The following is a 13,635-nucleotide window of genomic DNA, read 5'->3' as shown; positions in this document are numbered from 1 at the left end:
TTTATACAGTAGAGAGCACATTCTGGAACTAATTGAGACATCATGGTCGATATGTCTCTTCGGTACGGATTTGTAGATATTGTTGGGGGATCTGTTATCATGAAATCTAGGTAGACCGATAATCTCGAAACGAACCTTTCTCAAGATCAGACAACCTTTTCGAAGAGCTATACACAAGGGCATTTTATGCCTTTGCCCACACATGACCACCTTTTTGCCCTGCTGCATACATAAGGTTTGGGGACTCCTCTATCAATCTTATGACAAGTCTCGATTCTATACAAGTTCTCATCATTAGGCAAGCTTGACCGACCGCCCTCCAAGTCATCAAAACATAAGAAGACGTATTTAAACCTGTTTCCAAGTTATGTCATGGAGGATCCGATTCCCCAACAGAAGATGCGGGCGCATCCCACCCAGACTCGTTCTCACCCCCTGCGTCTCCCCAAACGTCAAGAACTCGTGCTTGACCTCAAACGTCCCATTCCCTTCGTTGACAACTTGCTTCCATGCATTTTGGACACGTCCCGATAGCTTTAGAGGCCCCCAATTGTCCTTCAAGGTAATGCAGCTACTATACTCCCCTAGCCTCTCGTATGTGAATACTCGAGCCTCAAGAGGCCTCTGGTTCTTGAAACACCAGATTTCAAAAGTTTCAAGTTTCGGCATTCTCTTGGCGACAGTCGCTGCACCAATTAACAGAGGCACATTTACCACTCCGTCCACATGGTACAACAAACTGTCTGAGGTTATAGCAAGTGTTTTTAAAGCCGTGAACTCGTAGTTGGCATTGGGATTCAAGAGTTTACTCCCGCTGAACGAGATGGCGATGTGTTCGATGCGGTCCGCTACTTTGGTCAAGGGACTTATGAACAGGGGGTCGAGTCGATGCAATTCTTCGCCGCCGCGATGCTCGTAGTTGTCTGCACACTCTTTGTAGTATATGAGTTCCTTCAATGATTCAGGCAGAGCGAGACCCATTCCATCGAAGTCTAAAGAAACTTAGCAGATGGATACGTCGAGCGAACGAAGAATACATACCTGATGCCCGATCATGATGGTAAAGTGGGTGGTGGCCATAGCACCATCGCTCAAGTTGAAGTGATTCCAGAGACGGCAGAGACTTGACAATCGTAGAGAGGGACTGAATGCTGATTTTTGGCATGTACCGTCGGCGTATAAGGAGTTTAGAAACGCAATCGACTTTGGCAAGAAGGGACGTTCCCACTTTTGAATCATCGTGAAACGTAAGGTGTGCAGGGCCCAGGATATCTAAGGGACGTGGCATCCGCAACTCTGACACGTGGATTGCCGGGCTAGGTTCGCCGTACGTATCGAATAATTCTAGTCTGTCCGGATTTCGCAAGTGCCCATCAAGTGACCGCTTTCTTGGCGGAGGCCCATAACGAATGTAGAAGCCTTTAGACCGCCCAGGATAGAAGCGCTGGCCCCGTGCACTCGAAGGGACGATGCCAAATTCCAATGTGATGCCATGGCCTTCCCAGGTCGATAATTCTAGGAATAACGTCTCTGTTGCCTCTGTGAAGCAAACTGTATCCATGTCGTTACCCACTCTGTGACAGAGCCAGATCTCCAACAAGATGTGCTTCACATAGTGTTTCCGTCCGCGGCAATACTTGCTGAACAACTCCAGGTCCTTGAGGGTGAGGGTCAAATGGCGGAATAGCTCTCGTTCGATGACGACCTGCCAGGTTTTGCAAACTGTGGCGCAGGGGGACACGTCCACGCTGCTGTCAGCTTTACCCAAAGCGATTAGCCAGTCCAGTACACATAACTGGATATCGTAGGGTATTTTGGGGCGAGACATGCGGTTTGCTGACCGTGTCGTGACGGGCATCTTGGTTTTGGTACGATATGTGATGGTTGCTGGAAAGGTTGGACGGGGGGTCCTGAAATTGATGGAGGACGAAAAAGCCTGGCTTGAACCTTGTCAAGAAATGAGACGCCTCAAATTTGACGCGTCACAGGATGAAGTGAATTTCAAACGTTTTATGTGGCGTTTGAACAGGCAACAAGTCTTCTTGATTGTTGTCCCTTTGTTCGATTGCTCTCGATGCGAGAAAGAACTTTGATGTTAATGTAACAAACAAGACAGTCTGTATCTTATCAACAACTCGTTTCACATCAAGGATACACAAGTTCCTCTATTCATGAGAGCCATGATTGTTCAAATGTTTAACTTAATTTGGACAAATCTTGACTACCATTATCCCGAGCGCATAATAGGCAGCAGCTATACAAACCTTGGGAATGATAGTATGGCATCAGTCCACCTCCTTCAATCCCATCTAGAGGCCGTATCGCGAGTATTCAAGAAATGAAAGTCCCAAATCGATCCATTTTATTAGAGACAACTAACTAGAAGCTGCCAAAGAGCAGGAACGAAAGCAACCACAACAAACACAGAACACGACGATCATTCGCCGCCCATATCCTCATCGGAGCCCCTTTCCTGACCCTGATCGGTAACAGACGAAATGTCTCTAAAGGCTTAGGCTACTCCAGTGATGTAGCCTAAATGATCGTCTCAATTGGCATTGGATGATGAGACTCTTTCGTCTCTTAGGGCTATGCCCGGTAGCTCCTCTGCCACCGAGCGGCCCAACCCCAGCAGTCTCATCTTCAGCAGTGCCATCGGAAGTGCTCAGGGAGTATAGCGACGGATAGTCGCCCGGGCGCCTAAAGCATGCGTTCGGAGATACGGGGTGCGGGAGCATCGTTGGCGGAGGCATCGCTAAGGAGAGCCACAAGTTCAGGCTTGAGCTTCTTGCCGAATGTTCGGCGGTTGCTCTTCTCACCGGGAACAGCGGTATCAGGGCACGTATCGATGCGCTGGAGGCACTCACGGAGAGTGTGGGCCTCGGGACAGTTGGCGGTATAGGGAGGGGCATTGGCGACCCCGCGGGCATTGACCTCGGCGATGGTGAGATCTTCGCCAGCCTGTGATTGAGATGTTAGCAATGAGATTTCGCAGATAGGGCGTCAAACGTACAAGTTGACGCATCATCACTAGCATGTTCTTGCTCAGCGATTCAAGCTGCTGGGCTCCGATGACGTCCATTGCCGTGTTGCGGTAGGGGTTGAGAATGACCTCATAGGTCTTCTTGAATGCAGAAGTACACTCTTCGAAGCAGTTGACGATGCGCCAGCGCTGCAATCCCGACCAGTCATCGAGAAGAACATGGGCAGTGTAGGAGTTCCAAAGCTTCTGGGCAGCACCCAGAAGCTCCTGGGGAATCTGGTAATGGTAGTCAGCGAACGGTCGACGAGAGGACAGACGGTGGACGTACAGCACAGCACTTTTGGTTTCCGTCGCCACACATAATGCAGCGGGTCGCCAAGCCTTCTTCGACAACGCAGCAAATGCAAACATCGCGCTGGAGAGTCATGATACAGTGGTAGCAAGGCTGTTCGCCGGCATTTTGGCCAAGAAAGCCGACGGCAGGGTCAAACGGGAAGTCTTCCAAGGCGGAGGCGACAGTAAGTCTGATAGACATGACGGCGATGGGAAAGCGATGGGAAAGCGAGTGATCAACCAGGAGAAGGAGATGGCGGAGGAAAGGTGAGGTTATTTTGAAGAAGGTAGGAAGGAAGGAAGGAATAGCAGAAGGCAAGAAAAGAAAACGAAGAATGCCCTAGCAACGACGGCCAGTCGGACTAACGAAAACAGCGCACTGATTTTTAAAATCTTGCCAGCTGGCTCGCACTGCCGTCAGGGTACCAGAAGAACTGGCCCGCCAATAGCATAAGAGACAAAACAATCAGGTTGATTGATTACCTCATGCGAGATTAGAATGGCTTTTAGGTCACCTCATCTTAACAATCTAAGCCTTTGAGAATATTTCTCCTGCTACCTACCTGATTGCCAATCAGTCAGTAAACATGGCTAACCATGGAAATGACAACACTAGCACTATTGTCGTTTGGCTTATAGAACTAAAAGGTTTATTGAAGAGTAGGTAACAGGAAACTGAGTCCGATTTTATGTCTCAGTTCGTCACACCCTCTTTTGATCTCCAGCCAATTCCAGTGACTTGTTTCTCCTCATCAAGCATCAATATGACGGTCGAGCTATACCTATAGACTGGTGGTCTAACAACCGAGCGCGACATGGAATCCAAAATGTCCAGATAGTGTGCAGCTCTATAAATATTTCAAAGAAAATGGCATCCCTTACTGGAGCTAGAACACTAGTGTGATTTCGGAAGTGAGCAAGAGATAATCATTTATAAAGAATAAGTTGAACATTATGTATTAAGAGCCTCCGTCTGGAACTGGTCTATATACCCGACACCGACACCCTCAGATCCTCCGCTTACTTGGGAAGGTTGGCAGGAGTGTAAGACTGGTTAGGCTTAACAACCTTTCCACCCTGAACCTGCTTATCAGTATAAGCAGGCCAAACAATCTGTCTCTTAGAGGAGACAACCGAGAAAGTGGTGAATCCATTTCCAGGACCAAACTGGCCACTCCAGCCAGAGGTGACGGTGAAATCACCGCACTTGACAGGGCCGCCGTTGCGCTGAGAGGCCTTGCTGCCCTTGACGACGAACTTGCAGGTGGTGGCAGCACCCGAGTGAGTGTTGACCTTGAAGTTCCAGGTGCACGAGCTGTCGTCCTTGGCGCAGCTGCGCTGCATGTTTTCGATGGTCCACTGGGGTGATGCGGCCATCATGTTGACGGTGCCGGCGGCGGGGGCGGCGGTGACGCTGGTGGCCGAGAGGACGGCGGCGAGGAAGGCGAGGGAGAACTGCATGATTGCGGTTTGGTGGTGTTCTGCAATAATTAGTATATTGTATGCAAGTGTCAATGGGTAGACAAACTTGAAAGGGTGGAAGAGGTCGTAAGTGGTAGTGGTAGTAGTAGCGAGTGACTGAGTTGTAGCTGATAGAGAATACCAAAGCCAGTCTCCTTGCGTCCCTTATATACATTTTCCCTTAGACATGTCTTGGCTTATACGACATGATCAAGCAGACTATACGAGATTTGACGCATCTCAACCCATGTCTCCAAGCCCGAGCAAAATCTCGAAGGGCCCATGGCTGAAAAACGGCACTTACCAAACTGCGCTAAAGCACAGCTTAAACATTCACGTGGTAGCCTTGGTTGTCTGATTCATCCCTAAACAGCTTAGCTACATCTCGTATAACCCAGTAGTTTATTTATAGCCAAAACCCTTGTCCCCTTGCAAATGGCTTCACCTGACAGCTAAGCTAGAAGGCGGTTCTTTTGTGCTCGTATCATTCCATAGGGAATGAATTATCGAAAGGCGATCCCGAATGCGGCCAGATCAATGGCTATCTTTGGGTAGACCGCGATACCACGTTCCTTTTAGTGACGCCACGGGTCGTTTAGATCGGAAGGTCGGCATTTTTTCCAGGGGTCTCGGCTGTGCCCGCGCTCTCCACGTTTATCCGGACCGTCTGTGACGTTACCCTGGAAGAGCGGAAAGCTTGGCTTTTGCCAAATTTGACTTCTTGTCTTGGGTAAGAACCTCAACACCATTGTCAAATGACGATCTATCTCAGCTGGAGGTATTGTAATTCTCTCGCTCTTCTCCTCATGTCGATCACGGTGTTCATTCCTGTTGCGAACTGACATTTTAGCCCAATTGTGAAGTTGATTGAGAGGGTGATTTTGCTAGCTCGTGACCTTTGCTCCGGTACGCTGGAATGATCAGCCCACATTTTGCCGAGCGATCGCCCCGTTCTGGATCTGGAGCTCCATGTTAAATCTGGACCGTAAGACATGATCACAGCTATCCCTAAACTGGATAGTAGAGTTACTAAGTAGATATGGACAAGAGGTATTTTTAATTGTGGTGAAGAGTCGAGCACCAGTGCAAGTCAAGCGATGTTACGCGACAAGCAAGACTGATGCCTAAGGCTTTAGCCGTGACGGACTAATATTAATCCAGAGAGCCAGATCCCGGATGTCTGTAGGGTAATTCCAAAGCTTCATACTATAAATAACAGAGATAGCTTTGATTCAATATTAATATTCCTCTGACTAATTGGACTAACACACCTTGTGCTGTAAATGCAGTCCAAGCATACGCGTGGGCTAGATTTTAGTTGCTTATAGTTGTCAGCACATTGGTTATGCCCGATTAGTTTTTTGTTGTGTTTAGTTTTCCATCAACAATTCACCAAACCCAAGTGGATTCGCTCCGATACGGCAATCGATTAGAGCTTATCGATAAGGCACTTCCACTTGTAACCTCAATGACGTCATACCCATCTCAATCTCACTGCTGTGAACACCAATACATATAAGAAACTTGGATGACTGCACTACGCTTAATGGAAATGTCTGACTCTTCTAGCGCCACAGTGATACTACGCCGTTGTCTGTCACTTATCAGTCAGTTGGGAATGTTCCGAGACTGTCTGCTAGCATTTCTGACGAGAAGAAGACGATCAGAAGTATATTATATTAACTATGCATCTTATCACGAGATGTGTCACCGTCACACCCCAAGTAACCCGGAATCTTTAACTGATATCTAATTGTTCGCATCTGGATTTCTCCTAGTTGCAAAATACATCCTCCAGCCAATCCAAAGAAACCTGGTTCATCAACACTGAAGCTCCAATCTGGCAATGCTCACCGGCACCCAAAACATCCTCAAATACATGGTAAGTGGCACGCTCTCCAAGTTCCTTGGCCAGCTTCGCAGCCTGTCCCTCGAAAAAGACATCGCTCTTGGCTTCACCGACAAATACAGGAGCTTTAATCTTCTGAGTAAGTCCCTTGAGTGTGTACTGTTCGGCCTTCTTGACAAAATCATAGGCTGATTGAGTCTTGAAAGTCCATTCGCCTTGGTTCACACCCCATCGCAAGGTTGTAGGAGAATCTGGGTTCGCTTGGAGCTGCTTGCCAAGACCATCGACCTCCTTCTTCATCCCAGCCCGAACAGCCTTGGCAGCGTCCGGGCCGAACTGTTGGAGGATAGCTTCGCCGAAGTCATAGACACCATCGATCGCGATGACGGCTGCGAGTCGGTGCTCAAAAGCAGCAGCTCTGGGGGCCAGGAAGCCACCGAATGAATAACCCATCAAAGCAATCTTGTCGGCTTGCACATCATCACGAGTGAGGACGTAGTCGACGACGGGGGTTACAACCTTTTCCCATTCGGGAATGAATCCGAGATCTTGATATCGGCGGACCGTTGGCTGTCCTGGACCCTCGTACACGATAGCGTTCATGCCACGCTCAAGAAGAGCTTGGCCCATGACATGGTACAAGTCTTCCATGGCTCCATCGTAGCCTTGACCAAGAATAACCGTGGGGCGTCTTCCGGGCCAGTTGGTTTTGAAGAAGATAGCCGGGATAGTAAAATTGTCCGCCTGAATCTGGATTCGTTCACCGGGCTGCGGCAGCAGCTGAATGGCCTTGTCGTAATCTGCAGCTTGCTTTTCCCACAAGTCCATAATTCTCGGATCACTCCAGTTGCCATGAAGGTAGACATCGGCAGCGCGATAATAAGTAGCTGCTCGAAAAAATGCATTTCTAGCAGAGACGGGATGCTTCTTGGCGTCAATTGCGACAGCCTGGTTGTGCACGCGAGTAGCCAGGGCGTTGAATTGTTCATAGAAACTTTCGAAATCTCCGTCTTTGATATTGTTGGCGGCAACAAGCACCTCGCCAATATCAGCGCCTTGGTATGGAGCGGCGGACATGTAAGCCAAGATGTTGAAGTTGAATGAGTCGTCGCCCATGATAGGAGCCATGGTTGCGTTGGTTGTGACATTGTGCATGTCGCGTCTGAAGGAACCCGTAGTAGGGATTGCAAGTGCTGGAGTCTGCAACATGGTAGTCAGCACAATGGTAGTAGTTGTCAGGAACCTTGACTTACTAGAGTGTAGCTTGCAATCAGCAAGGCGGTGGTTTTGAGGGATGTTTTCATATTGAAGGTGGCGAGTGAAGTCTTTGCAAATTAGAGACGAAAGCTAATGAGCAGGTAAAGAATGACAAGTCGAGATGCTCTTGTCTTATATAACATATTGGACTTCCCTTTGGCAAGGCTCAGCGTACGGAGATAATTGACATGGAGAACGATCCTCCAGGGCTATGAACAATCCTTGCATGCTATGAATGATCCTTCGATACTACCAGGTCTATCGTGATAGGTCGGTAGTACTTGCCATGAGATCATCTTAACCTATTCTTTTTTCGCATGCGAATGCGAATCCTCAGTGGATCATAGTAATTTCACAAATTCTGGGTCAAGACAATGGGTGCTACTGTAACAACAGGACAGTAAGCACTAAGAAATCCTGCAGCGAACTTGTATATAGGTACAGCCACCAATTGATCGTCGCATGAAGCTAAACCTATCAAGGTATGTCATTTCGACGCTAGGCTCTGTATAGTCTAGTGACATCATCAGGTACAAAACGGCCCCCATGTCGTCGAAACAACATACCTCTTTCACATAAATTCATGCGTGGTCCTGGGCAATACACAGCCACCAGCAGCAGAGAACCTACTTGCTACTGCATCACTTGTCTCAGGATACTGGTCCTAGTTTAAACTATTTTCCATCCAAGCTGTCCTAACCAATCGGGTTATAGGACTAGAATGGGCTTCGCAGGGAAGCCCTCACAAGCCTGTGAACCATGTCGTCTCAAAAGGAGAAAGGTACCTATAAACCACTCAAGAAGCCATAGCCATAGATAAAGTGGCGTGACATATATTTATCTCGAAGAAATTAGTGCTAACCATTCATACACTAGTGTGACCAGAAGAAACCTCGATGCTCTACATGTACGCGTATGGACATTGCTATCTGTGAATATCGAAGCCTCCGAGTGCTCAAAATCAAGGATGAGACACGCAAGGTGAATGAAAAACACCGACGCAATCAAGTTCTCGAAAACCACCCCGAAGGGTTACGTCCAATACACAATGTTGTTCAGCACATCCCGGAAAATGTTCCATTCCCACTTGAGGCCACCGCGTTAGGATATTTCTTTTCCATCTTTTCACGTTCAGGAACCTTTGCATATCTACCCGAGTTTTCATCTTCCTTGATAAAGGATGACACGATCACACAAGCCCTATGTGCGTCAGCATTGGGGTCAATGGCGTTACAACACAGAGATAACAGCTTATTGTGTATGGCTCGGCAATACTATGCCAAATCACTTGTCCAAACGAACCGGCTACTTAGTCAACCCGAAACGGCAGTTATTGATAGTACTCTACTTTGCGTACTTCTGCTATCAGCGTTTGAGGCACTCTGCTTCCATAATGGCGGTGATCCCGAAAACTGGACTGCTCACATTCGGGGATCTTCTCAGCTTCTCTTGTTGAGAGGCAAGAGACAGTTCCAAAGCTACTTCGGGCGGTTGTTATTTCATCATGCCGGGATCAATGTGTTGATTGATTCCATCGTTCATCACACCCCAGTATCTCCTGAGCTTAATCAACTTTTTGAGGATGCCATATCTTCATCCCCTGACCCTATTAGCGAAAGTATAATTTCTCTGCTTTGGCGCATAGCCGCGATATCCCCGAACATGAGGAATATGACAACCAAAGAAGTGCTGAGGGAGACCCTGGAATTGCACGACCAGGTGAAAGTGTTTCGCGAGGACCTTTGTGAAATGGCACCGTTTGAAGTCGTGCACGCACTGGATGGCAATGACAGGTACCAGGAGGTTCACAACATCCATACCTTTGAAGGTGTGATGCATCGATACCAAGATCAACAGGAAGCACGCCTACACAATGCGTCGAGGCTAATAAACCTGGGTCTGCTGGATTCGATCTATTATGCCTTGAAAAGTGGCTCAGGCACAGAGAGTTCCAGTCCATGCCAGGATATGAACCGCACGGGAGACCTCACGATGGAGAAAGTACTTGCCGAGAGCGCAGAGCTGGTCAGAGATATACTAGCCAGCGTTCCCTACTATCTAGACCAACTCGAACCGCAAAACAGCATAGAGGCGCGGTACCTCATTTGGCCTTTGACAAGCATCGTAAGTCTCGACGTATGTCCGCCCTTGGCTAGGCACTATATCCAAGATCGCCTTATGGCGCTTGGCTACAAGTACAATATGAGACAAGCTATAGAGGTGGCAACGATGCTGGATCAACGAGATCACGTACAGAAATGGTGAGGGGTCAACAGTCCGACAACAGTTCGTGTGAAATTTGGCTAATGTAAAAATTCAAGCAGTATGCATATTATCCATATGTCTTGAGAGTGGAAAACTCATGGGCGAACGAAGGCGGTGTAGTGGGGTCATTAGACCTCACTTGAGACTTGTCCCGACTTGCATCAAAATGAAAGTAGTGTATGGATAATAGATATATCTCCAGATCGACGTCTTAAGTTCTCTGTCTGATCGCAAGATGGTATCCATCCGCCGCAAGAAAGTCTTTGCTATAATAGGCAAAGGCCAAGTAGCATCTCAAGTTAGGTTCAACATAAACAACTCCAATGCAGTTATCATTCTGACTACAGGCCTGGATGCAGTCAAGGAAGCTGGCGGTTACAAAATCTGTAGCTGCTGTGAGGAACCTAAACCCATTGCAGAAAATGTCATAAGTGTCATCGCCAACTTGCAGGGGGCTGCTGAGATCTTCGCAGGTTAAGAGACCAGAGGTCTCCGTCGGGGCGGCTGGGGTGGTAGCATCGCTAGTAGGAATATCTGCGGTAGTAGTATCTGCAGTAGTAGTATCTGCAGTAGTGGTATCTGTGGTAACACTGTTTGCAGTAGTAGTATCTGCAGTGGTGGTATCTGCAGTGGTGGTATCTGCAGTGGTGGTATCTGCAGTGGTGGTATCTGCAGTGGTGGTGTCTGCGGTGATGCTGTTTGCAGTAGTGGTGTCTATAGTAGTAGTATCTGCAGTAGTGGTATCTGTGGTATCTGTGGTAACACTGTTTGCAGTAGTAGTATCTGCAGTGGTAGTATCTGCGGTGATGCTATCTGCGGTGGTGGTATCCGTTGTCTCGGTACCTGGAGCCGCGGTAGTTGTGTCGGCGATGACGGCATCTTTGAAGGCAATATCCCAACTGTCGCTATCCTCGGCAGATCCGGCGTCGAAAAACGACCACAAGTAACAGTAGGAATTGATGGAACTGCTTCTATACAATGATATTCCAAGACAGGCTTGAATCTTCGAGCAAGCCTGCAGGCATGGAATGAAGTCACTCAAGTAGGGGTTCTGAAGCAATGCAGCGCCGATGAAGGTATTGCAGGCGAGGGTAAAGGTGACGCCATTAGAAGCTGTGTATGGGTTATTGGTATCGGTGCAGGCGGGGTTCGCGGTGCCTGGGCTCGTGGCCGAGGCATCTGCAGTCGCAGTACTAGCAGCTGTGGTAGTAATATCTGTGGTATCTCCAGTTGTAAAGTCCATGCCAATGGTGCCCGTAGTCAACAACGTAATGTCAATGGTAGTAGTATCTGTGATGGTAACATCCATGATAGCAGTAACTGTAATAGCTGTATCCGTGATGGTTCTATCCATAATGGTTGGGTCTATAGTAGTTGTATCCTTTAAGACAGTATCTATAATAGTTGTATCTGTGTTGGTTGTATCTATCAAGATAGTATCTATAACAGTAGTGTCCGTGGCGATAGTGTCTGTAAGGGTACCCTTTGTGAGGGTAGTGTCGACTTGGGTTGAGGGGATAGAAGATGTACCATCTGGCGCATCTGTGGTACTTGAAAAAGAAGTGAGATCAGACCCAATCGGTAGCTGCACGTCGGGGGTAGCTGTTGATCCTGAATGCGAGATAGATGTTGCAGCTGACTTTGACGAAGCAGGTAGCTGGGGAGTTTCTGAGGAAGCCATGTCGGACGCCCCGAGATCAGAAGTGAGGGAGGTACCAATTAATTCAGATTGGGTCATAAAATCGTTGGAGCTGTATGAGACTCGCACAGTGGTAGTATCCTCGATAACAGAAGTCATCGGGGGATCAGTCTCCCTAGGTGTGGCTGTGTCTTGAGGGATTGTGTCAGAGAGTATCGCAGTCTCGTCATCATCGCCAATGAGCCGACCATCTTGACATTGTGTAACTGGAACCTAATCAGCGCCTGTAATGAATTGAGAAATAGCAATCCTACCGTCATATACAACAAGTTCGACAGATATGCACCCAACGGGTCCATTGGTAAAAGTTACATAGACGATACCATCAGGGGTCTGACAGAAACCCGCCTTACCATTTGGCAAAGCTGAGTTCCTAAACACAAGCCGACCGGTATCTTCAAATGTCTGTGTAATAGACCCACTAGATGGGAAATCCAGACCTGATAATTCCTTGTAGCTCTCGCCTGAGTAGTAAATAGCTGCACCGCCTTCAAACAACTGACCTTTGGTAAGGTTGAAGGTTGCAGCGAATGTACAGCTTTGTGGGTTGTCATTCCCAACAAAACCCCCAATGGCTTGTCGCTTGTTCGTGCTGCGTTTCTGGTTGTCGACAACAGAGATTCGGAATATGACGGAGCGTCCGACCGACTCGACGAAACCACTTGAGGTTGGGATGGCATCTGTACTAGTGATAGGGTTAAGCTCTGTTGACAATGAAGAGGTGACGCCTTCATCAATCACAGGCTCAGTTATCGGGTTAAGCGATTGCGTCACAGAGCCTGATTGCGCGACAGTTGTTTCTGTATCCAACGTCGACAGCTCAGGGCCATTTGACGACAATCCAGCGGCTCTAGAGGACTCTGGGACAACGATCGAGGTCGGAAGTTCCGTATCTAACGTTCTGTTACTACTTCACTCCGAGAGCATTACATGAAGGGGTCTCGTGCTGAAGCTTGCCTGGGTCTGCTGAGTCGAAATGTTTGCAGCAAATGTTGGCTTCAGAGACGGAGCGATCGGCTGTCTCCCGGACTCTTTGGCAGGCCTTGTCAATGCCGGCGAATTGGCCTGGTTGTAGATCGGAACAAGATAAGTGGAAAGGTATGTCATACACCAGGTATCTTGAACTGGCGCGTAATCCACTGCCGAAACAATAGTTATGCACCCTAAAACGGTATAAACGAATGCGGGTCTCCTCATGGTTCTTTTCACTATGGGGACGTAGTCCACCAGGTAAAAGATTCAAGGGAATGGGCACGGCTATAAATAAATGGAAACAACATTTCTCTGAGATATGTTTATTACTACTTGAAGAGAAATGACTTGTGGCAAATTACCAATGTTGCCAGAATCAACAGATGAGCACAAATTCATCATAAAGAAACGCCTCTTCATCTGCTTTCTAACATGTATTATTAAGACTGAGATCGGTTGGTGCGCGAGATGGTATGAAGCATCAGCTTCCCTTGCATACACCAGCGCTTAGTTCACTCTGCACCAATAAGCAATAGGGCTGCCAGCCAGCCACATTCTATCCCTTACGCTGTTGACCAATTAATGTAGTCAGTCAGATATGAAAGGGCAACAATACTGAGACATAAACATTCATCGAACCAACAGGTGTATTGAAACCCAAGCTACTGCGATCTGATCTGACACTCCAGAAATTCACAGATCAGTTCCATTTCCGCTCTTTTGAGCGTGGCATTTTCTGGAGCACCAACAAGACCATGACCCATTAAAGAAGGAGACAAGTAAAGAAAAGAAAACCTTAACTATTATAGTCACTTT

The 13,635-nt window shown here is 47.8% G+C and overlaps 5 protein-coding genes across 5 annotated transcripts; all 5 read right to left on the bottom strand.

Annotated features, from left to right (window-relative positions):
- Window positions 1-348: 348 nt before the first annotated feature.
- FIESC28_11163 (uncharacterized protein) lies at window positions 349-1,858 on the bottom strand (the record flags this gene model as incomplete). Its single annotated transcript, XM_031165290.1, has 4 exons — window positions 349-354; window positions 433-686; window positions 741-992; window positions 1,042-1,858. The coding sequence occupies 4 exons, from the start codon at window positions 1,856-1,858 to the stop codon at window positions 349-351; spliced, it is 1,329 nt and encodes a 442-aa protein (XP_031010646.1).
- An 842-nt stretch (window positions 1,859-2,700) lies between these two features.
- Window positions 2,701-3,518, bottom strand: FIESC28_11162 (uncharacterized protein; the record flags this gene model as incomplete). The annotated part of the gene is made up of 3 exons (XM_031165289.1): window positions 2,701-2,961; window positions 3,014-3,259; window positions 3,312-3,518. 3 exons carry the CDS (start codon window positions 3,516-3,518, stop codon window positions 2,701-2,703), a joined length of 714 nt encoding a protein of 237 aa, XP_031010645.1.
- An 818-nt stretch (window positions 3,519-4,336) lies between these two features.
- FIESC28_11161 (uncharacterized protein) lies at window positions 4,337-4,777 on the bottom strand (the record flags this gene model as incomplete). Its single annotated transcript, XM_031165288.1, has 1 exon — window positions 4,337-4,777. The coding sequence occupies one exon, from the start codon at window positions 4,775-4,777 to the stop codon at window positions 4,337-4,339; it is 441 nt and encodes a 146-aa protein (XP_031010644.1).
- A 1,774-nt stretch (window positions 4,778-6,551) lies between these two features.
- On the bottom strand, window positions 6,552-7,930 carry FIESC28_11160 (uncharacterized protein; the record flags this gene model as incomplete). The annotated part of the gene is made up of 2 exons (XM_031165287.1): window positions 6,552-7,826; window positions 7,880-7,930. 2 exons carry the CDS (start codon window positions 7,928-7,930, stop codon window positions 6,552-6,554), a joined length of 1,326 nt encoding a protein of 441 aa, XP_031010643.1.
- Window positions 7,931-10,359: 2,429 nt separating this feature from the next.
- On the bottom strand, window positions 10,360-13,044 carry FIESC28_11159 (uncharacterized protein; the record flags this gene model as incomplete). Its single annotated transcript, XM_031165286.1, has 4 exons — window positions 10,360-12,053; window positions 12,102-12,740; window positions 12,778-12,912; window positions 12,957-13,044. 4 exons carry the CDS (start codon window positions 13,042-13,044, stop codon window positions 10,360-10,362), a joined length of 2,556 nt encoding a protein of 851 aa, XP_031010642.1.
- Between the last annotated feature and the right edge of the window lie 591 nt (window positions 13,045-13,635).

The sequence above is a fragment of the Fusarium coffeatum genome, assembly GCF_003316985.1.
Source record: "Fusarium coffeatum strain FIESC_28 chromosome Unknown BRIP53273_contig_371, whole genome shotgun sequence".
NCBI lineage: Eukaryota > Fungi > Ascomycota > Sordariomycetes > Hypocreales > Nectriaceae > Fusarium > Fusarium coffeatum.
The sequence above is the reverse complement of the archived record's forward strand: the minus strand, read 5'-3'. Positions and strand labels throughout refer to the sequence as shown.